Here is a 24591-nt window from a genome sequence, read left to right as displayed (position 1 = left end):
ATCTTTTACTGCTGTGAGTATTTGTTTTATCCTATTTAGAGACAAAGGGTCCCTTGCCTGATAATATGTCACCCAAGGTATTGCTGCACTGCATTAAGAGTGGTGGGAGTGATAGATGCTTCTTAAGCTGCTCTTCGGATGTCCAGATATTTTTTGGTAAGTCAAAACCAACAAAAACAAGCATGTGATTCTGCGGAGAGTGTAAGAGTAGTGAACCTTCTAACTCTCATGGAAGCCCCAAGAAGTAGACAATCAACAGGGACTTTTCCTTTTTCACTATAGAAAATAAAGGGCTATATTCCTGCCAGTGTCCCAAGAAAGCCCCCCTTTCCTTGTCTTTTATAACCACTCTACCCTCGGATTCCCTTCTCATGACAACTGTCTTTTTGAAGCTGGGGAGGACAGGGCAGAATTCTCTGTGCTCCCTGGGCCATTCCTTAATTGGCCCTGAGAGCCGCTGCTGAATGGGGTGAAGGCATTCCAGCCCTGCGTGGGGTCTGAGATTTTGCCCACACAGCCCCTCCACCCCACAGGACACAGCATGCAGACTCGGCTGGTGCTTATGGGACAGATGCTGTTTTTCTTCCTGAACCCTTTAAATTGCTTAGGAAGAGACAAGCTCTAATGTGGAGTATTTTATGCACAACATTGTTGAAAAAGGTGAAGATGATGATGGCGATCAACAAATTAAAAATGTCTTTTATACTACAGGAGTCTTCAGTCTGTGCACAGTGCCTGTGTCTTTACTGTCTGTCTGTATGGTCTGTCTGTTAGGAACACAAGATGCCTACACCCTCACCTGTGGCAGGTCATCTCAGCCTAAGAAAAAACAGCAAAATACAAATGCATCCACCTGGCTGGGTAATCACTAGATTTACTGTTGCATGATTTGACCGACTGATTTCTTTTAATAGAAAACTGTGAAATAAGGGTGTTTCTGTTGACTTTCTATTTTCCCTCTCCATTTTACTCCCTCTGTTTTTTCTTCCTCTTCCTCATGATTGCAGTTTGTGATTACAACAGGAAATTCCCCTTGTACTGCTTCATCAGCATCGCTCAAACTAAGACTTAAAAATAAGGAAAGAGAAAAAGATCAGTAGTGAAATAAATAGCTATGCCAGGAGTGTCATGCCTCTTTTTAGACGTTAAAACTGGACATTGGTGGCAACACACAGTATGTTTAGGTTGAGCTGTTGGACAGTAAAGTTTAGAAAGCATTTAAAGCTAAACAGATAAGAGGTGCTATTTTATATAGACATAAACTACTTTCTGAACTGGTTTGCAGTATCTCCTTTGATTTCAGCTGACCTTTGTTTCATTTACCCAATAGCAGATCTAGACTTGAACATCATAATCATCATCTTTTTTTTTTTTTTTTAAATAAATTCTATCACACTTTGTTCCAATTCCAGTTGTGAACCAGCTTCACAGCAAGAGGAAGCTGACATCCCTTTAGGTTGTCTGTGATGACTGTTTTTTCACTTTATATCAGCATATTTTTTGATGTCATCGTTATGCTGTGACGTTAGGCTTATCTAAATTTTATGTTTGTTTTTTAAAATAACATGTCATTGTTTCTTCCTGAAGATACTTCAGCCATCAAGATAAGCGTAACCTTTAAATTAAATGAAAGAAAATGTAGTTTGAAAAAGACTGAGATGTTTCAAGAAAGTCTGGAACAGATGATGCCAGGTATGAATATAAAAATGCAGGTAAGCAGGTTAGAGCCATAGCTCAGGGGTTAAGTGCTTCCCAGATATGGAGTACATCATAAGCAAAGCATAGAGGACTGCAAACTTTCTGCTCTTCATTGACATCATGCATCACACTCCTTCCCAGCCATGATTCTTGCCATAGTTATTTCAGGTCACAGGACTTCCCTGTGGCAACCTTACAGTCTTGCTAGGAAAGCCCTTCTCCTTTTTTGTTTGTACCACTGCCAATAAATTCTCAGGGAAATCAACCATTCTTTTCATTCTTTTGATTTCTTCCTTTCCCTTCTCTCTATCCCTTCTCTCTGTTCTTTCCTTTCTCACCTGCTCCTTACTGTCTGATGCCTCAGTGAAGAATCTCCTGGCCTTTTATGCAGACTCTATTGTGAAAGGGTTATTTCACTTTTCTCTTGTCTTCCTTTTGTACTTCAGCAGCCCCAGATGGACACAGTGAGGTTAGCTCTTCCATCTGTTCCAAGGCAGAAAATGAGGAGGAGTACATTTAAAAAAAACACCCAAGCAACCAAAAAAAACCCAAAACAGGAGCTGGGGGAAGAAGTCACAATGATAAATCAGCATGTCAGTTTGTCCTTAGAAGAGTAACAGTGAGAAACTGCACTAGATGCTCAGTGAAGAGTTATATACTCCAGAACCAAAGCTTATTCTGGGTGTTTTCTTTAAGTAAATCTTATTTCCTCATTGAAACCTTGAAGATGGTCTCCAAATGTCCTGTGTACACAGCCACTACTTAATTTAAACACCATTATAAGCTAACATATTTTTCACATGCTTCATATGAGTGCAAAATTTTTTCCCTGGAGTAGCCTGCCTGATGCAGGCAGTGTCGTGGTTTTAAGATGCTTTGCCTAGTGCGAAGGCAGTTCGTTAGAACCTGCTGGCAAAACCCAGGGGAAGTGGGCTGAGCACTGCAGCCAAGCTCTCCTCCTCCCAGGGAATCACGCCTCAGACCTCTGCAGTGCTGCAGTCTCAGCCCAGCAGTACATCTGTAGGTGCACTGGAGTCGTGATTCTATGTGAGGGTGTACCAGTTGAGAAACTGGCCAAACTGTTTGTTTACTGGCATGTGGAGTTGATCGTTTGCTCCCCTTTAACTCTTCATGACAACATTATGTGCTGAGCACTAGTGAATGTTCAATAACGTAGCTGGCCAAGCTTTTGCTTCCTTTAATTTTGTTCATACAGAGAGACATAATTCAGTAAAGGAGAGCTTCCACTATGTAAACCTAACATGCAGCTCTGGCAAGAAAGTTCATGGAGTCCTCAGTAGACTGACTGCGGCTAGAGAAATTTTTATCACTGCGGACTTTGAGCTTGAAACAAGCCGAAAGGAGGTGACAGGTTGGTTGGAAAATAATCCAAGGTGCGGTTTGAAGCTTCTTGCCGTTTGCTCCTTAATTTCTGTATTTTTCACTTCTATCTGTATGCAAAATATTAATAAAAAGTATCTCCTGTTTTGAAAATGAATTTTACTGCTTCAAAAAGAGTGAGGGATGGGGATAGTTTCAAAGATCAAAGAACTGCCCATAGATTAAAGTCTTGTGGTCTGATTAATTTTCTTCTAGCCTGGTGGTGTTGTCCTTAAGGATTTCAGACTTTTACACAGAAGTTGCTTTCTCACTGATTTGCATTGGTTGGTCTTTTGAATTGGGTGGATTTTTGTGCATGGTCACTTATAGCAGCTTTCACCCTTGATACTTTTCAGACACATGTGATGTGCGCTGTGCTCGGAAAAAGACTGAAAAGAGGTTCCGTAAAACCATTCGAACCTTACGGAAGACTGTCAGCAGGGACCAGTTCCGCATTCGTGTCTCTGGCATGGACCACGAAGTGGCCAGAAAGTCTCTCAAGCTGTCAGAGCCGCAGCAGGCTTGTGGTGTAGGACAGATGTATGTGGGTAACAGATGTGGTAAGTAAATGTAAATTAGGAACAAAACATCACGTGTGTTTTACTGTTTTGCTGAGGCCTGGTGAGCTTGGAGGGATCGTGGGATGCTTGTCCAGGAGAGAGGAGGGCTGCACGTGAAGAAGTAGTTTGTACTACTGAGATGTGATCCTTTATGTATTTATTGTCTGCAATTGCTGTATTATAGAGTAGAATAAGGGCTCAGCGCATTGCACTTTGTTATAGTTGATGCACAGCCTGCAGTAAGCTCAAAGGTAGAAAACGTGGGAGTAACATCAGGCACCAATGGCCTTGACATCACCAGTGTTATTTTTGAGACTACATTTAATATCGAGTGTAACACTGTGTTTCTGAACTTCTGAACATTTCATCTCTTCCTTTTTCCAAAGAAAAGGCTGAGCAGAATTTGATAGAGTTGTGTTCTCTTTGCTGATTAAGCTCTGAGTCCCAGAGAAACTTCATGACAGAGTTATAAATTCATGGAGAATAGGGGTTTTGTAGGCCAGTACTGCAAAAAATCTTAATTATCATGGCACCGGAGGGCACCACCATAATGCAGCCCATAATAAATGCTTCCAAAACACAAAAGTTAAGGAGAGGGGTCAGATGTTATCTTAACAGGGTCCTAACAACCATGACAGCTAATTCAGGCTGCATAGGGTAGGCAGCATGTAGGTGGTTTTGTGAATCAGCAAGCCTTTAAAATGCTTGTCAGATTGAATTAGTACAGTATTCCAGCAGCAACCCATTTGGCCTCTGTCGTGGTTTAACCCCATCCAGCAACTAAGCACCACACAGCTGCTCAGTCACTTCTCCCCCCTCCCAGTGGGATGGGGAGGAGAATTAAAAAAACCAAACTAGTGAGACTTGTAGGTTGAGATAAAACAGTTTAGTAATTAAAGTAAAATAAAATTAATAATAACAATTTTAAAAAAAATAGTAAAGAAAAGGAATATAACAAAAAAAGAGAGGGAAATAAAAACCAAGAAAAGACAAGTGATGCACAGTGCAATTGCTCACCACCTGCTGACCGATGCCCGAGCAGCGATCCGCCTGCTCCCGGCCAACTCCCCCAGTTTACATACTGAGCATGACGTTCTATGGTATGGGATATCGCTTTGGCTAGTTCGGGTCAGCTGTCCCGGCTATGCTCCCTCCCAGCTTCTTGTACACCTGCTTGCTGGCAGAGCACGGGAAACTGAAAAATCCTTAACTTGTGATAAGCGCTACTTAGCAACAACTAAAACATCAGTGTGTTATCAACATTATTCTCACACTAAATCTAAAACACACTGTACCAGTTACTAGGAGGAAAATTAACTCTATCCCAGCTGAAACCAGGACACCCTCAGAATAGGTTTTCCAATCTAGTTTTGCTAACTCTGGAAAAACTTGGATTCATAGAATAGAAAAATGAATTGGTGTTGTTTAAAACATCTGTGTAAGCAAGCAGACTAGGGAATTACTCAGGTATTCTGTCGGAAAAGCTGTAAGTTTTCTTTTCTCTCTCTCTTTTTTTTTTTTTTTTTTTTTTTTTTTTGATAACATTGTAATGGATCTGAAAAACTTTGGAAAATTCACCAAGATGAGTTTACATGGATGTTTTCAAGCTGTTGTGTTGGATGCTGGAGGAAGGATTAGAAAAACTCTGTCTTGGCCCATTGTACAGAGCACAGTATGGCTTTCAAGCCATTTGTGATTTCATCTGGAAAAAATAGAGTAAGCTAAAGAGCAGGTAGAGAAGGCAATGTGAGTTACAATTAGGAATTGGAACAACAAAGAAACAAAATCTTTTTTAGGTAGCTGCAGAACCGGTTTAATTCCTCATTACAAATGAGAAGCTTACATGGCACTTCTGTGCTAGTTCAGAGAGAAAGGGGGCTTTTGGAGAATGCCTGGAAAACTCTTTGGTATGGTGAGCACAAATAGCCTGTCCATGGTTAAAACAGAGACACTGAGCATATGAAGACAAGTGTTTTGAAGAACGACTTGTAAAAGTCAAGCCTCTTCTGTGGCTGAATTGGTGCCGCAGTTTGCTCTGGACATCTTAACAAGTACTGCTGTGAGCAGTGGAACTAGTAAGAGAGGATTCCCTGTGGGTCTCGCACCTTACAGTTCGATTTGCTCATGCCTAAAAAGGTACAATCACTGAACGACTCTTCCTTTCTTCCGCTGAAGTGTTCAGATTGTATCCTTGTGTAGATTTGCTGTGATGGAACAGGAGATGGAACTTGCACCACAGCCTTTTATTTGCCTGGACGCTAAGAAGGTCTCTCTCCTCCACTTCCATGTTCCCCGCTTACTTCCATTGAACGCACAGAAACTTCGTATCTTTGAAACCTCGCCGCATCCTTTGTCGGATCACTGGGAGTTGGACAGAAAGTTCCCTAGCTGCTGAGGGGACATAAAAGTACACACAGAGGCAGCGTTAGGTACGCCTCATTTCCTCAGAACAAGCTGCCTGTCCCCTGTGTGGTGAAGGCGGCGCTGGGCGGTGGCTGCGGCTGTGACTGCCGGTCAGAAGGAGCTAGGAAACGGACTGGGGAGAAGAGAATGGGGTGGGAACAGTGTGGAAGAAGAGGAAGAAACCAGCTCAGGGATGTGCGTGGGAGAGTCGGGGGTTTTGTTTGGTTTTGGTCTGAGTGTTTTGCAAGCTGCTGAGAACTTCTGAACAGGATTGGGGCCCTGCTTATCTAGACATGCTAATGATTCTGGGGAGAAAGTGACTCCATAGCAAGAGATACCAGGACAGCAGATGGATTCAGTGCAGGTGGTGGATGTGGTCTGTGGACAGGTGGAGAACTTTAGCAAAGGGATTTTGCTCAGTCTGACCAGAGGAGCAGGAAGCAGTGAGGCAGCAGAGTCAGCCTAGGGACGTACAAGTCTCCTGTCTTGCAGATAGTGAGTGACGTGCAGGCTCAGTTCATTGTTTTCAAATACATTTTTTAAAACAAAATACTTGGAGTATGGCTAGGTTAGATACAGTTTTATTGATTCAGACAGTCTAAACTTCATTTAGTTTCACGCTTTTGGTGAGGTAGTACTTTTTCTGATTTTCCTGTCTTAATTCCCGCTGTCTGCAGCGGGCCACAGCACAGAATAAAAGCTCCAGAAAGGCACCAGGAACAGATTCGATGTGAGAATTCACTGCTGATTCTGAGGGGCAGTGTATTTTATTTCAAGTTTGCTGTTTAGCACTCAGTTCTGTGTGGGATTTTCTGATGCTTTAGAGGTTCAAGTGTTGCATTTGTCTACCTTGTTATGTGCAAGCTCTGTATCAATAAGTAAGCGTATTTAGCATTGGCTCACATTGATTAGTTCCATGAAGTCCTGTGAATGGCTTCCAAGGAGCAACCAGCAGTAGATCTCTACTAATGTATATCGCAGGAAATGCATATAGCAAAACCTTCATCAACCTTCCCAGAGAACTGGATTCTCACAGCAGGAGTGTGATCTTTCCACTGAAGTAAATGTTATGGTAAAAAACATGCATATTTGCATGACAGTGCTTCAAGGCTGGATGAACCATCTGAGGACGCTGGAAATGCTACATGCTGCTTTGAGAGGAGAAGATTTGTCTTGGGGAGAATGCAGTTTCATTCGCTAACCTGGCTACAAGTATTTATTCTCCAGTATGAACTAGACTTTAGGCAGGTTTAACAGCGGAAGACCAACTCTAAATACTAGCAATTTCTTATCAGAAACTGATTTACCAGAAACCTCCGCACTGAAAGAGAAGTAGTTGATATCTGTTGGGACCCTTTTGCCCTCAGGCACTTTCCACTGAGGAAGAAACAGCAAACATTTTAGCTGCTTTTCCATTGCTTAAAACTCTGTCATACCTTGATCACATCCCATGGAGCTGAAAGTACACCTTGCCTGTTCCATTTGGTATTTTTTGTGTTGGATGAATGAATACTTTAAGAGATGGAAGGAGGCAATGAAAAGTACCATTCCCTGAAATTGCTGTGTAAAAGGACATGTGAGTGTGCCCTTGCTGCATGGTAGTTGCAAGTGGGTTCATCCAAAGAGCTGTCACTTCAGAGAACAACAAGCATGAGCAGCACTGGTATAGGCACTGCTCTGATGTAAATGCTGAGCAGCTTTATCTTGTGTGGGAGGTGTTGATGCATTTCATTGCTCAGCATTCAGCAGTTTTGTCCCCTTAGTTTAGAGGATGCAAATAAAATATTAACATTTCATACAAAGTTATGAACCACATCACAAAGTTCAGATGTGGTATGATACTGGCATTATAGAAGTACAAGGGAGCTATTTAAAGAGAAAAGCAAAGTGCTGCCTGCCTTTGCAGTTTTTACAATTAACAGTTGTGTTACACAACAGAGAACTGTATGTTGCTTTATTATTTTTTTTTTGCAATTTTATAAAAATCTGACAAGAAGAAATGAATTATCAAACGGGAGAAAGGGTGCTATTTTTACGCTAACCTGCTTGCTCTGACAATCATAGATTTAAGACATAAATCCTTGAGGTGCGTAACCATCTCATGTGACCTAAATGCGTGAACCACTAAACCACAATAACTTAAAGGATGCTGCTTCAGAATCAATTTGCATCAGTTGTTGGTGATTTTCCTTATGAAGTCAAGGCATCATTCTTAAGAAAATGGTGAATTGGTGGATCATGACCTCCTTTATGAGGTTCACCTTCTCAGCTACTGAGATACTACAGCATTTGTCTGTAGGAGCAAATGCTCAAAGGCTAACGTGTTGAAAAGAGGTGAAGAGCCTTTAAATGTCTTTGTAACTGTTAATCCTGGTTCCCTGTGGGCCCCTCTGTTTCCCCCTCCCCCCCTTTTCTTCTTGTTTTTGCATCAGAAAAGCTTTCACATATTTTTTTTTTTCTTTAAAACAGCTGCATGAGACTCAAGACCAGGTTTTTAATGGGTATTGAAGACAAACAAAGACAGTGACTGCAGAAATGAAGTCTACTAAAGGCAATTGGTTCTTTTGTTCATTTGGAGAAAAACAATCAGGTTTCTAAAAAAAGAGCAAAGCCAGCCAGTGGAATTCTGATTTAATGTCATTATTTGCAAATCTTCAAATCTTGTTTCAACTAGCTATTTTCCATGGTTCAGGTGGGACCATGCAGTTTCTAGCTTTGTGAAATGAAGCTCATAAACTTTTTCGGTTTCATTTAAACAAATGTCAGGAAAAGTTTGAACTCTTGGAGGTATTTCTTGGGTTTTTTGTTGTTTTGGTTTGGGTTTTTTTGTTTTGTGTTTTGGTTTTTTTTTTTCAGGAGAGTTCAATTGTGTCATCCTAATTTCATGCACCATCCTATGGATTTCCATAGGATGATTTCTGTGTTGACATAATGTCCCTATAATTAATGTTACCATAATTGAACCTAACACCAAGTCTGTTTGTTACACTAAATTTGGCCCTGGTGAGTGCTGTGAGCTTCTAAACAGGCTTTCCTCATTACCCCTGCTCTGTGCTCTAATGGGGTTAGATGAGTGGCCTGTGTTTAGAACATTTCAGGTGGAAGATGAGGAGGAACTGGGAGCAGTTTACAGGGAATATGTTTGTGGACCAAATTGTCTGAACACTTGTACCTCTTTGAAAAGCTTGGTTTGATGCAGCCGTGAAGAAGCTGATATATGTAAGAGCTTGAGGCATTAAAGCTTGGGCATCACTTTCAGTAATTTAATATTTGCACTGAATAATGAGTATTTGTTAGACTGTAAAGAGCTAAATCTGTATGTGGATGTATTAACCTCTTTTCTCATACGCACATAGGATCTGTTAAGACTTGAAGTGTTTGGTGTGTCTCAGAAGTCATAGTGGGGGAAAGATAGGGTTATGCATTTTTCTAGGCAGTGCAATATTTAAAACTTAATTTTCCCAGTCTGTATTTTACATACTTTATAAACTTAATCCAGAGTTGCTTGCTTTTTTCAACTCTCATTGTTTTCAGATTGAGCATGGGTGCTTAACACTCTTGAGAACAAGGCCCATTATTGCACGTAGTAACATCAGGTATGACTACGTGTGGAGTACCCTCGTAGGCCTGTCCATCGAAGCATAGTCTCTCCAGTTCCAGGAAACATGCCGCGTATGCTGCTTCATAAACCAGTGACGCCCGTTGTAAAAGCAGCTAGTGTTCCCCTCGCCCACTCTGTCTTGGAAGGCCACTGCACAGGCGGGGGCTCTGGTAACGATGTGAAGTGATTTCTGAGCAGAGAGCGGCCAGCTAGGGTGGTGGTGTCCTCTGAACCCAAACCCCATGGGCACGCAGAACAAGCCCATTGCTCATCCAGTTGGACTTCTCTGTCAGCCTGGTTTGTCTCCAGCAAGATGCTGTTGCCCAAACAGATATTTTTAAGCAGTAAAAAAAAAAAATCACTCTCCAAGCTAGTTCACAACTGTAACCACCACACTGTACACAGGATTTTTCAGCTGGTTTTGCACACCCTATTACAGTGGTGGTAGCTAGTTGGGCTTTTTTTTTACAGTTTTCCTTCTCTTGTTGCTGCCTTTAAGGAAAATCAAAATGAAATACTTGGATTGGTTCAGATCAAATGGAAAAGTTTTGTTTTGGCCCAGGTTGATTTTACATAGTTCCTGCCTTTCACTGTCTCGGCCCCGTGTTTCTTCTGTGGGCACTGACACAGGCAGAGCCTCCCGTCTTGCTGACCTGGCACAGCGCATCCCGGGGGCAGCCAGTGCAAGTGGAAGGAGGACAGGGGGGAAAAGGGGCCTGAAGCAGTTGGAGTGTAGCTCCAGCGCAGCTTCGTGGACCTCAGATTAACACTGAGCAAAGCTGAAACAAAATGTCAGCCTTCTTTCAGTACACAGAAACTGCCAGATTGCAGAAGTCCTGACAGTTGATCAGCTCTAATACTTGTGTAAACGTAGTCTTTGTATCACCTTGCACTTTATCTAGTAGTCTAGCTGCTGACCACTTAATTAGGCTTTGAACACACAGACACCGAATGTTAGTGACTTAGTGGTTTTTTTTCTTGTTGTTAGTTAGCTGAAGTGCGGGAATGTACTATGATGGGAAGTAAGAAAGTTGTGGTTTATGCCCTAATAAAACTTAACAGGATGAGGAAGGACAAATAACTTGTGACTCTTGTCCCCGTCCTCAGAATCCTGGAAACTAAAAATTAGCTGGAGCTCACAGTGTGTCTCAATGTGGAGGCAAGGCACAGAAACAGACCATCTGATGCTTCTGCCCCATCTTTCTCTTGCTCTCAGAATTAAGTCGTGCAGTGTGTCTAAGAATGCCCCATGTTGAGGATCTCAGTGATGTCTAAGGAGATCTGTTTAAGTTTACCTCCTCAATGCAAATTTTCAAAAATCAAGCACTTTGCTAAATAATCCTGGAAGATTTAGATTAACTCAGTTTTATTCCACAGAGAGCTCTACAATTTTACAACATGCGGTTTTAAGGCAGGTAAGGTGCAGATGATAAAGTTGTCAAGAGAGAGCTGATGGGATGAGGTCTCAAATGTAACATTTCCACTGAAGTGGTGGTTTGATTCCTGCCTGGGACAGGTTTCCTTTGAGCTCTGTTAGCTGACCTACTGTTATGCTGGACTCTGAGCAAGTTCAGGAAACCTGAAGTACAGATTTAAGGTTGAATTTGTATGGTTTTACATGTGTCAATGTAAAGTAGCAATCTGTTCAAAACAAAACCAAAACAGACACATACACACCCCCTCAATGCAAAAAAACCCCAAACCACCCCAAACTTGGCATGTGATTAAAATGAAGGGAGCAAGACAGGATGAGGGGAGATAGCAGAGAGCAGATAGTCTCTAGTGAGGCCACTCAGACCATTCGTTTCTCATAGAGCCATAGAGTTTTTTGAGGGAAGGAGATTTGCACTGGTCTTTCCATTACTTCTGGGTTTCTGAAGTCAGTAGCCACTTCTTAAAATCACCTTTGCTAACCTTGATTGTCTTTCCTTGTCACGGAATTGTAAATAGTGCACTTTCCTTACCTTATTAGGAGTGCTGCAATGAAAGCTGTAATTCATTCATGTTTGTTGAGTTGCACAAAGAGTACAGAGATGAGTGTTCTGTAGGAATGTTTATAAAATGAGGAAAGGCTTGAAAAGCGTGGGAGCAAATGAACGTGTGTCCTTATGAGCGCAGAAGTGATGTGTGGTGGAAAAAGCTAGAACCAAGAGCTAAGACTTCCTCACTAGCTTTCATTGATAAGCTACAGAGCATTGCTTAACCTGCTGTATTTTATTTTTAAGTTAAGGAGGAACACTCACTATTCCACTTAGTGTATCAGCCATAAACAAAACTCTTCATCATTGATCATGACCGGTAGTTAATGCCCTGCTTGTTGTTAGTCATATATCCTGAAATGAAGCCAAGGCCAATTTAACTTCCTAACAAAACAGCTATTCACTGAGTGATTTATTGGACCTATAAACTAAAACTAACAGTTTATTATCGTAACAGGTCTTTAAAAGGACAGAATTTTTCAGCGCAGCTGAACAACTGCAACAGTGTTTTGTGCCTTTCCAGAGCAGGGTAATTATTAAATACTGGCACTGAAGCCAGTTCTTTTGTGAAAAGATAGAAAAGCAGAATTTTTCAAAGATACCCAGAAATATTGCTGGGCTTGTTAGATAATATTGAGGTGTGTGTTTAAGTAAGATCAGTTGGATTGAGTTAGTGCTATCTATGCACCATACAGAACACAGTGATCCAGTGCACAGATAATGATTATCCAAGATCCAGTATCAGAGGAATGGCAAGAATATTTCTGCTTTAAAAGTGTGAGGCACACATAATGTTTAGTTTAGTGAATTTGCACAATTACTTGTTGCACTTGAGGTTTTCACAAAATTCAGTAACACCACTGGTTATGAAGTATGAATATTCAATAATATTAAGATTAAACTACTTACAGAAATCTGGAAGTACATTTTTGGCAGCTTAGGTTCAGTACTAAATTATTTCATTTGGGAGGAATCCAAGAGTTCTTTAGCTAGAAAGAGGAGATAATCACTATGTAATCGCACTGTGCAGATTAACAGAGAGTATTGGACAGGCCTAGTGTCCAGCGTAGCCTTGCAACAAAGTGTGAAATCCATTCCAGGTCACAGAAGAGCTCCCTAGCACCAGAGGTTATCAGTGTCTGTTTCAGTTTTACAGGGTACATTGCGTGTATTAAGTACTATCTGTTGCTAGCATTCAGTTCTGAAACCCTGGCTCCCACTTGCCAAATGAAGAGGAGAGCAGTTTCACCATTGGGGTTTCGGGTCCCGTGCAGGCTCGCTAACATACCTTTACCTGTAATGTACAGGTTGAAGCAAGTGTGTTCTTCCTCTTCTAGATCAGTGCTCGCCAGGTGAATATTCTCCTGACGGCTTCAAACCCTGTCTGCCATGTCCCCTTGGAACATACCAGCCTGAAGCTGGGAGAGTATCCTGCTTTCCCTGCGGAGGAGGTCTAACCACGAGACATAGCAGTGCATCCTTGTTTCAGGACTGTGAGACCAAAGGTAAAGTCAAGATTTATTTGATGAACTGCATTGCTTCGAGGCAAAAGTAACTGCTGCTGCTACAAGTGGGGCATTCAAAGAAGGGTCATTCTGCTTTCAGGGATCTCTCCTTCCAGGGTTCTCATAGTTGGCTGGCCTAGCCTGGCTGCAAGGAAACTCAATAAAGCCTCAATTCTTTTTATAACTGATTTCCCACAAGACTTGAGAAGGGGTTGGGAGATACGTGAAAGTTGGTCAGTGAAGTTGTTGATCTGTGAAGAGTCATATAAAGGAACAGCAGGGAGAAAAAGAGCCTCGGGGAAAAAAGTCAAGACCAATATGCCTTATTGACATTTTGGGCTTGAGCACAGCAGCAACATGAAAATGTGAATGAGGGAATTGCAGTCCTGGAGGGGATAAGTAAGAAAATGGTTTCTTCATGTTCGTAATGAGAAACCGGCTTGGGTGCCTTGGGATATACCTAAAAAGCCAGCATTCAGCTTAACCCTGCAGTACCTCAGACAGCCCTCTAAATTTGATCACAGTGGAGCTGACATGCAGTCAGCTCCCAAGGTTTTTCTCACAGGAGTGAAAATCGGGTGGGGATCATATCTTTAACAATGAAGGAATTTCGTTAGCATCTTAGTTATCTAAAATGTAAAAAGCTGAAAGACAGCTATGGAGTTGTCTTTGAAAATGCTGATAAAAAGGTGACCATGGAGAGAGATGAAATGCTAATCAGTATAATGGTTTGCTCAATGTCTTAAAGCATGGGTAAAAGAACATCACTTATATCCAAATCACCTGAAGAAAAAGAAAATCTACTGCCGTAGAGTAGAAATAAGGGTTAGAAATAAGGTCCTGATGCAAACATTTGGTAGTGGTTTGGATTAAGAGATCTTTCTAGTGTCAGTTAAGATATGTTTACTATTGAGAATTGCAACATAATAGAAGAATTTTGCAGTATGGTTGAAGAATTAATATTACTGGTAATACTGTGATAGCTAATAGATTTCTTCAGTGAAGAATCACTGAATCCACAAATGCTGTTGTTTCATACTTAATTTCGCAAAGTTAAAGCACTAAAAACCCACATTAAAAACCTTGGATCAAGATGAAAGGAACTGATTTCTGTTTTATTTAACATAAACAAAAACAGGTCTATAAACGAGGTTCAGTTTTCAAATTAGAGTAGAGATTAAAGGAATTTTTTGTGTTAACTGGAATGAAGAGCTCAGGGATTTGCGTGTGGAAGAGGCCACACGAGACATGGAATCACAGATGCAAGAACTATTTGGAACTTGTATCTGAAGCATTTGGATTGGGGGGTGGAGCATGTAGGGAAGGACTCCAGGCTGAGCTAACTTACAGAGTTCAACAAGACTGAAGTTATTTGGGAGTAAGCAGAACTTAAAAGATACAGAAAAAAGGGACGGTGCAGCACAGAAAACTGCATTTGAAAGGCAAGGAAGTAAATTATTTTGATGTTGAGCTGAGAGAGGTGAACTTGCCAAATGAGGTGTAAGGAATAGAAAAAGATTTAACTTTAATTTTTTTTAGTTCCACAAAGAAAAAGGGCAAGTTAAAAAAAGCAAGGTGGTGATGCGTTAAGAGCAAAGATAATGTATGGCTGATGCTCTAGACTGCTTTCTGTCAGGTTTCAGTACAGATGATGATGGGTATAGATGCAGAATAGCTAAGCAAAATCAAATGAAAAGAAGCATGTTAGAGATGTAAGCAAAGGTGTTTGGGGTCCTGTATTCTCAGATTGCAATGAGAGAAGAAAATCTTCATGTCTGCATGCAGGGAACTAGAAAAAAAATTGCAAGTCTGCTAGAAAGGTTTTTTTTCCCCTATGTCTGGCTATCTTACGTCTAAAACTTCCATAAAATCTGTTATGTTTATGAAAGAGTTTGTATGTCAGAATGGGGTCTTGCTTTGGTGATGCATGGAGGTAATCTCAGCGAGCCCTGTGAGGGCTATAGCTTATGTGTCTAGCTAACATGATGATTTGCATGATGTGATGAAATAAAGTAGCAGCGGATCTAGTGGAGGTGGCTGTACCCTGAGTCATTGCCTGTTGTTGCAAGGCAATGTGTGATCATGAGAGAAGGCAGTATACCAGTTTAGTCACTAATATTGATGCAATGTGCCACCTGTGGAGGGCCAAAATCTTTGCCTTCTGCTTGTGGTGAGCTGATCACAGAGGTATACCTAGGATGCAGCAGCAGTGCTCATGCTGCTTGGCATAAGCTGGAAAGAAAGGAAGGTTTAGTTAGTATTTCCATGTACAGTTAATCTTCTAAGTCAAATGTCAGTGGCTAGACCATCTGTAACACGCTGTTCTACTTGGTATCCTGCTTACAAAATCATGGTGGTTATACTCATTCCCTCCTATCTTTTATTACTGCTTCCACGCAGAACTGCTCTATAGTGTTGCGTTTGGGACTTTTGAACTTGCACAAAGTGACCTGATAAACTAAAATCTGTTCAATTACCTCTGCTTTATTATCCTCATAGTTTATGAATATGGCATTTCAGTTATTGAAACTATACTAGGTCTTATAAAAATGCATAAATGCATAAAATCACTTTCTAATGTGCTACTGCCACTTTTTTAACAATACTGCTTGTTTAATTACCCTCTAGTTCAGTGTTCACCTGGCCATTTTTATAATACCACAACTCATCGGTGTATTCGCTGCACAGTTGGGACATACCAGCCTGAGTTTGGACAAAATTACTGCATTTCATGCCCTGGAAACACCACTACTGATTTTGATGGGTCAACAAATATAACACAGTGCAAAAGTAAGTATAGCAGGATAGTTTTGACGATATCTTACAAATAAAAAGACGGGGTCATTAATATTCAGAGTGGCCCTAAGGGCAAAATTTAGCTTTGCTCCAGGAAGCCTGGGGAGAAGGCAGTGGTGTTGCTTCTCTTTTGCTGCCTGTGTGCGTCTCATCCCATATGGCTTACTGAGGTGCATGAGAGACCATTTCTGCAGACTGGTTCCATCATTCTTGTTAAGGTAAGTGATGATTGTGTCTTGCCAGTTGGTGCTGGGTCACTCTGGATCTTGCTATTAAATCTTTTCTCCCATGATATAGCAGACAGAGTTTGTGTTCTCGGCACTCTGATTTCTTTCCTTTCTATTAAAAGGAATGGAAGTTGGCTCACAAAACTGAATAACTCTGGTAACCATTTCTTCTTAATAAGAACCTTTTAAAGAGGCAATAACAAAAGGAGCCACTGTTCTAGGTTATGGTAGCTGTAGTGTGGGAAGCTGAGGGTAAATTAAAGAGGGAAAACAGGGCAGAGAGGTGACTCCTCAGAAGAACTTCTGGAGACACTTCTGTACACACAGACTTGTATACACATACATACATAGAAATATGTTTCTGGGAACTTGTGGCCCCACAGAGTTGGGGAGCATTAGCAAAGCATCCTTCACTGGGGTTTGCCCTCTCTTACTGCCAGCAGTGCTAATCTGTGTGGAGAAAGGGCCTGCTATACTCCCTATTTTGTGCTGCTGCAGGCACAGTGCCTGAGCAGAGCACCTCAGACTCCAGTTAGACTTCAGCTGATACTTCTGTAAAAACGTTCTGTCTGGTACGAGCAAGTGGAGCATCCTTGCTTTGCCATTTCTATATCCTCTTACAACTGCCTTGCTGCTTGGCTGTGGCTTGGTCAATAGCACCTGCTGTGTTAACAGGGACTAGTCTGTATTTTTATGTCTCAACATTGGTTAAAACACAAAGGCAGAAACAGGCAGCAGTGTGAAGTGAAGCTGGCAAAGAGAGCTTGTAGCTACATCAGATGCAAACAGAAAAGTTCGTGTGTCTGTCACCCATGTACTATTTCTGACAGTGACTGTAGAGAGAGTCTTGCATACTCTAATGCTTTTTCAGATAGGCAGTGTGGAGGTGAACTGGGAGATTACACTGGATATATTGAATCACCAAACTATCCTGGGGACTATCCTGCAAATACTGAGTGCACTTGGAATATTAACCCACCGCCAAAGCGCCGTATTCTCATTGTGGTTCCAGAAATATTTCTACCAATAGAAGATGAGTGTGGAGACTACCTGGTGATGCGAAAAAGCTGTAAGTCTGAAGTATCTACTGAGGCATATGGTATCTAAGTGTGCAGCACAGGCTTCTCACATGCACTGCTGTTTACATAAACTACATGTAGCCTGGCTGGCCTCTACTTAAGAGTAGAAATTTCTTTAAATGACAAATTGAGGAATCCTATTTGGTAATGCTGCTCCATAGGTTCAGGTGAAACAAGTGTGCAAGGCTATGATGTGTCAGTGAATTCTGAGAGAAATATTGTTAAGAAGGGCTGGATGGTTCAAACTAACTAGTCATGAATTATGTTAAGCAATTCTAGCCTGTGTTAGGGAAGAGGAGATGGTTGCTAGTCCCTACAGGTGCCTGATGTGTGAATAACCAGCTTCAGTTTCTAGTATAGGCACATCCTTCAGAGGAGACTGTTTTTTAGGAAAAGCGAGAGTATTCCTTGAACAAGAAGTCACTTATTGATGGCCTGCCATCCACTGATGGCCTGCCACATTTTGATGAGTTTTCTTAACACCAGCAAGCATTTCTTGTCATGGTAGTTTAGCCTATTTTCTAATTGTTCATTAGTATAAAGCATTGTCAGATAACTGCCTATTGTGTGTTTCTTTGAAAGCTTCTTCCAACTCAGTGACCACCTATGAAACCTGTCAAACCTACGAACGCCCTATAGCTTTCACTTCTAGGTCTAAGAAGTTGTGGATCCAGTTCAAGTCAAATGAAGGGAACAGTGCCAAAGGATTCCAAGTTCCTTATGTAACGTATGATGGTAAGCAGCTGCGAGCAGCTGAGCCTACGTGGACTAGTGCAGCTGCAGCAGTGCCGAACTCCTTGTGGGCTCCTTGACCCTGCTAAGCAGCTGGGTAACCCAGCGCTCTCAGCAGCATCGTTATGAGACTACTTCCAGTAGCTGTTTTCATTTAAAGCTAGTTTAAGGAATTCTGCATTGCACTGCATTCTTAAGTGCCACCGCATTTCCAGTCTTCCACGAACCTAAACAAAGAGCTGGAATTCTGGGCTCTGACCTGCAAGATGCAGACCTGAGAGCCAGAATCCGGGTTTTATTCATTTTTATGCCTTCCCAGTTCTGGGCTGCTTCAGGTGGCAGCAGAGTGCCCCCTGTTAGGAACTGGGCAGAGCCTAAGTGCCTCTGATTTATCATGTTGCTGCTACCGCCTGTAATCTAGTACCAGATAGCAAAAAATCTATATTGAAAAGTAGCTTGAGGAGCAAGAGTTTCACCTTCTCCTTGTCAGTCACCAGGAGTGAAACTGGAGCTGAGGCTTTGCTCTTCAGCATAAGTGATGTGAAAATAATATGGCATGTTTCTGTTCATTGTGAAGGAGTCATCCTCACTGTGGTCTGCAGAGGTTCATCAACAGTGGATAATTAATTTTTCAGGGGAGACTCTCCTTATGACACATTTCAAATTTTGATTGACTGGGGGTTTGCCTTTTAAGAAGGCTTCCTCTTACCTCTTTTTTGTCCTCCTTACTGTAGAAAGAAGTCAGTAACATGTTGTGGGTATTCACAGATAAATTTCTGCAGTGCAGTTGGTTTGGAGCAGGCTACTTGGTTACAGTATACGCTACGATCCTAGATGCATTATGATTTCTTTTGCTTTTGACAAAATGATGCTGAGCAGCTCAGCAGAGTACACTGTTTTCATAATAAACAGTATTTGTGGTTTCTTTACAGAAGAGAATTTGGAATATTTTCTGACTGCTAATATGAGGGCCAAGTACCACTGGTTCTTTTGGGGGTAGGGCGTACATGTGTAACCGAGGGAGGTATTGAGTATGTAAGTGAAGTGAACCTGCAAATTACTCTCTTGTGCATTCCCCATAGAGGATTACCAAGAACTAATAGAAGACATTGTTCGGGATGGTAGACTTTATGCATCTGAAAATCATCAGGAAATACTTAAGGTATATTCCTTCCACTGAACATGTTGGGTTTGATTGAAAATTATGCTATTCTGTGCCAGTGAGATTGCCTCCTGCTCTGCATCAGATCTGTTCCTTGGTGTGCTAGACACATGCTACTTCAGGAAATTCAGCACATCCTGATTGTGCGGAGCAATGGATGTGAGAACCTTTGCCCAGGGGATTAAAGGTGGATCAAACCTACTAGGGAAATCTATGGTGAAGATAGCTCCTCAAGCCTCATGTAGGCTGTGCTGGAAGGAATCAGTGGAGCAAACTGAGGGACATGGGATTTAATCTCTTGGAGAAGCACTTGGTGCTGCTACTTGTAGCCTGTAGATTAGCAAGGCCTTTTCCTCCTTAGGCGAAAAAAAATCTCTTTGTGGATTTCACTTCTCTGACCTTGGTTAGGGGACAGTTGCATGGGCAAGTTAAGTGGATGTCATCCCAAGTAAACCTTTCTTTTGCTGGATATCAGATCCAGTGTTTGGGTTTTTTTGTGTTTTGTTTTGGTGTTTTTTTCATTTGCTGTTCTTGGAAGTATGAGGAGGGGGGAAATCATGGTGCCGCTAATGATAAATGTGAAAGTCCAGTGACTTCCCTGGGGCCTGAATGTCAGCCTTGCTCCGCCAGTTTCTGAGCCCCTGAAACATTAGTACTTGAAAAGTAAAATGCCCATAATCTTTTCTGAGTTAATCAGTCATTAAAAGTAAAATGCCCATAATTTTTTATGAGTTAATCAGTCATTAAGCTTTGGTAATACTGACCCTAAGTCCTCTTTGGAATTACTGTAGAATCTGCTTTCCTTTTTCTAGGACAAGAAACTGATAAAAGCATTGTTCGACGTGTTGGCGCATCCACAGAACTACTTCAAGTACACAGCCCAAGAGTCAAGAGAGATGTTCCCAAGATCCTTCATTCGGCTGCTGCGCTCTAAAGTTTCCAGATTTTTGAGGCCTTACAAATAGTTGGCACTGTACTTAAAAAACTAACCAGCCCTGGGCATGCACAGAGGGGTTGTGGTAGGTGGGGCTGCTTTCTGTGTTTTACACACTGGCAGAGAAACTCCAGGGAAGCTCGCCAGCTCTGTTCTTGGCAGAGTTTGGCTTCCTCAGCTAATATAAATATTTTGGTGAACAGAATTGTGATTCCTTTCCAGATAATACCTTTTGGGTACCACGGATGCTTCACAGGTCTCTGGATTAGAGACTGCCCATAATTTCTGTAACTGAATGGTGCCAAGCAGAAGTTTGTAGAGCTCTGCCCTGTTGCTTCATCAGTAACTCTGAAAACTAATGAGGACAGACAGGCTAAGTAGCGTGGTTTGGGATGAACTCTGGGCTGCCATTAATGCATGTTACCTCAACAAAGCTGGGTTCATGATTGGTCTTGCTGAAAATGAGAACAAGATTGATGTCTCTCTTAACTTTTGCTACACAGGAGGTTCAGAGCTAAGATTTAAATAGTTTTAGTCCAAACCAGTGAGTCCAAGAATTGCACAAGGTCTAATTTTTCTCTGAACTGTATGTTGTGTGAGGCATATGGAGGAATAAGCAAAGGGTTGAATATTTAGCTTAAATGCTCTGGGTCTGGATCACACTGTGTTCATGCTGATGACCTATTGGTTTAAATGGAGTGATACCAGGGCACCACAGTAATGGAAAACAGACTCTGACCCACTGGACACTTCTGTTTTGGGCTGGCTACGAATGTTACAACAGAAGAGATTCTTTGCTAAATCCCAGTGCGCTCTCTGTGCATAGGCCTGGGACAGCATGAGGCATCGGCTTCTCCAAGTAGTGTAAAATTCTGTCCTCTGAGCACCTGCACTTGAGCACACAAGTCCTCTTTTAAATGCAGGCTTTGCATAGATTATGCTCTTGTACATCACTGTTTAAACCTGTATAAGGTTCTTATATGAGCCTGAATCCTTATATTCCTTATCTTGTCTGAGCACCTTGCAGTGACCTTGTTGAGCAGAGAAGGGCTGCTTTCCCTGTCCTGCTGGAGAGAAGTAGATGTACAAAGATATTTCTCAACCAGACTGTGCCTACGAAAGTCGTCTATGGCAAAACGCTGTTCAAGATGCTGAAACTCTGTGTCCTTTTCCTCTGGTTGTGTTTCTTATGTGAGAGAGGGCTATTCTGAAAGGGCCTATAGGGAGAACTACATTGATCAAAATGTTGTCTCAGTGCTTTTCTGTCCACACTTACATTACATCACTGTCCTCTGGCCACGCAAACCGTTCCCTCAGCGTAATGTACCGTCTGGGCCTTCTGTCTTGGAAGGGAGATGGCCACAGTCCCGCTCCTTTGAGATGGACTTAGGACTTCTGTCTTTCGGTCACTGGCAGTGCTGAGCGGTGCAGTGGGTGCCAAACTTCCTCTGTATCCCCCCTTAGGAAAGGTACTGAAATTTTGCAGTGTAGCCAGGACAAATGCTCCCTTTCCTAGGCGTGGAGTCCCATCTCCCTGGGTTTCATCGCACTGGTATGTGGTATTTAACTGTTGTATGTGAATAATACCACGTCCACAGTGTGACAGAGGAAACCCTCCTCATCAAGAGCCAGGGTCCGAATCTCTTCCCTACGCTGTTAGGAGCAAATAAACGCTACCAAATGCAGCCTTGCTGACGTGTCGTGCCACGGCAGCCCCGCTCTGCGGCGTGGGCGGCAGTGCAGCCTGTCGTGTGGTAAGGACGCGTCTCGGTCATGGTGGGAGGGCAGGGGCGGTGGCCTTAGGCCGCAGCCGGGGAGCAGAGCCCCTCAGGATGGGGTGGCGTGAGGCCGTGTTCCTCTCGCTACTGCCCCGAAAGAATTGCCGCGGTCTGGGCGGAGGAGGGAGATGGCTGGTGTTGCTGCCAAGAGGGAGAGCTGTGTCCTAGCCGGCTGCACTGGGGCTCCTGCTCCAGCTCAAGAGCTGCTCCTGGGTTTCTGTGGCAGGGTGCTGAGCACCCGTTCCCGGAACGGGGCTGCCGGGCCTGCGGCAAAGGGGAGCGCGCAGGCATGGGGGAGACGGGGGGAGGCAGGGGGTGAATTAGCAGAGCAGAGGGGCAGGAACCCGGGAGATTGTGCGCTCCCGGGTGGTGTGCTTCATCCCGAACAGGGTCCCTGCCGCCTTCGTGGGGAGGGAGGACAGGGCTTATCTGGAAGAAGGTGTGAGGCAGTGTGATCGGTGAGAGGAGTGGCTAAGGGATGCCCAAGCAAGGGGAAGGGTGGTGAGCAAGGCTTGCTATGTCTGTGGTGAAGTGCACTGTTGTGGTGAGATCCCAGGGAGGTATTTCAAGATAGTTTCCCTCTGGCTGCACATCCCAAGCCTCTCTACTGTCCATGGCTTCCCACGCCAGATGCAGCGTGTCAGTGAGTCGCAATGACCCACCAGCCATCTCTGTGGGGCAGTGGAGCGCTTTGAAATGGGGGGGGTGCTGCAGTTCTGCTCCGAGTGCATGGGTGAGTTAGAGGTCTGCTGGTGGGGCACTGGGAGGAGAGGACCGTGCTGTGCCAGCTGCTGGGCTAAGCCCGGCAGAGTGGCTTCGCTGTGGTCTGTGTGCTCTCTGCCAAGGGAAGCAAGCCAGTTCTTGCTGTACTCCCTCCCAAGAAGGCTACAAATCTGAACATTTCTGTTTCACATTGCTGAGCGACACACAAATCAGAGTGATTGGTTTCAACAAGGGTTCAAGAAAACAAAAGTTGTGAAACATCCAAATGTTTTTAACTGGTGAAATTGGGCTTTCTTGCTCTGTGCATGAGTTACTGACTTGAGCTCTGGGTTGGTTGCACTGCACCTCGTGTTGTAGGCATGCAGTTCTGGCTCTGCACGGCTGCTCTGGGACCAGCATCTCGCCTTTGCTCTGCACAGTGGATCTCAACTTTGCTTCCCCCACGTGCGCAGGCCCTTTTCGTTGTTGTCTCTGGAAGGAGAGGAGTGTTATCAGTGTGGTGTATGGTCCGAGGCTGAAGAGAAAAATCTGCCCTTCCTTGAAGAAGAATCCTTTTTGCTCCACAGCCCTGTTTGTTTTCTACATAAAAAGTAAATGACTCTGAAGCACTTCTGTTACCCTCGATCTAACATGAATCAAAATTTCCTCTTTTACTGTAGATCCTGTGTGTGCAGTAAAAAGTGAAGAGGGGATTTTTGCCATCTTAAATACTGGGGGAAGTGGTAACTGTTGCAGAATGTTGTACACTTGGCATTGTATCTTCATAGTGATGGTAGTGGCTCTGTAGAAATTTTAATTTCTACTTTCTATGTGGTTGTAGACTGATGTTATTTTTTGGCGACAAATGATTCAAAGAATGTTTAACCTTATAAAGCAGGATTTAACTTTTGAAATAATGATTAGCGTTAACTGGATGACTTAATGTCACCTACATGAGATAAGCATAAGGATCTTTTTCATGATTGTAAATTAATGTAAAATGTTTCAGACTGTTACTCTTAATAAGAGAAATAAACCAATGAACTTTTAGTTGCATGAAAACCTTGGGTAGTATTTTTAGTTGTCTTTGCTGTGCTAAATAATAGTTTTGTGACAAAATTAATGGTTGTGTAGTGAGTTATCGCACATCAGATAGACTTTATCCTGGGAACATCTGCTTACCATAGCATTCTGTTTCATGTAATATATTATTGGCCTGCATCTATACTCATAAAGGTATACCCACGATTCTTCATATATTTAGTGGTGCACATATTTCTGGCTAGTATAATACCAGAATTATCCTGGTATCAGTTCTAATAATTATACTAAAAATGTCTCCTGTATGACTAGCTGGAGTCAATTGGCCTGTTGTAACCAGCTGTATGAAGACAGAATAAACTATTTTAAGTACTTTAACTCCATTGTATTTTATTACTTTGTAGATTAATCTTATTTTTTTCTAAAAAAAATTTTAAAAGCCCCAAATCCCCTTGTTTAAACTTAAAAATAGTAATAAAAAAAACCCCAAACAAAACAAGATGAAAAGCTGTGTTAAGACACAAGTCCCCAGAATATTTTTAAAATTACACTGGTTTCATCAGAGCTTTTTATCCACTGACTTAATTTCTTAGAAATAAAAAACAGATTTGTATTAAGCTGAATGTAGCCATCCAGGTTCATTTGGTGCAGTTTTAGAAGATACAACTGTATAAGTTAGCTGTAGAAAGCTGACATTAGTTTATATGGAAAAGACAGCAAAGTAAATGACATACAGGAATATAGAGGTCATGGAAAAGTATGATGACTAGAGGCTAATCACAACAGAAAACTGTTATTCAGATATTCTTCCTGATACTGTGAATGCTGCCACCTGCTAGATCGCAGTGGTGGACACAGGAGCGCTCAGATACCCTCCAGGACAGGGAATGTCAATATGAACTCTCTTGTGAAATCCCAGAACAGCGGGAGCTGAAATTCTGGCTGAGACCTTTGGGTGTTTATGTCACAGAAATAAGTAATAGCGGAATATAGAGTGCAAGACTTGAAGCTTAT

At 42.4% G+C, this 24591-nt stretch overlaps 1 protein-coding gene across 2 annotated transcripts in view; it reads left to right on the top strand.

Moving 5' to 3' along the window:
- Window positions 1–23969, top strand: part of SCUBE2 (signal peptide, CUB domain and EGF like domain containing 2) — a 46259-nt gene extending 22290 nt beyond the window's left edge. Inside the window, exons 12-22 of one of the 2 annotated variants that reach the window (XM_075048045.1) lie at window positions 40–156; window positions 775–861; window positions 1588–1692; window positions 2915–3070; window positions 3435–3638; window positions 12959–13126; window positions 15755–15916; window positions 17021–17218; window positions 17811–17963; window positions 19043–19122; window positions 19935–23969. In XM_075048045.1, the coding sequence (XP_074904146.1) occupies window positions 40–156; window positions 775–861; window positions 1588–1692; window positions 2915–3070; window positions 3435–3638; window positions 12959–13126; window positions 15755–15916; window positions 17021–17218; window positions 17811–17963; window positions 19043–19122; window positions 19935–20087 (1583 nt within the window). In that variant the 3' untranslated portion in view covers window positions 20088–23969. The remainder of the gene's footprint in view (window positions 1–39; window positions 157–774; window positions 862–1587; window positions 1693–2914; window positions 3071–3434; window positions 3639–12958; window positions 13127–15754; window positions 15917–17020; window positions 17219–17810; window positions 17964–19042; window positions 19123–19934) is intronic. The other variant, XM_075048046.1, reaches the window with a different exon arrangement.
- The last annotated feature ends 622 nt before the right edge of the window (window positions 23970–24591 follow it).

Source organism: Buteo buteo, chromosome 16 (genome assembly GCF_964188355.1).
Source record: "Buteo buteo chromosome 16, bButBut1.hap1.1, whole genome shotgun sequence".
NCBI classification, from domain to species: Eukaryota; Metazoa; Chordata; class Aves; order Accipitriformes; family Accipitridae; genus Buteo; species Buteo buteo.
Note: the sequence above shows the minus strand (reverse complement) of the source record. Positions and strands in the feature narration are given on the sequence as shown.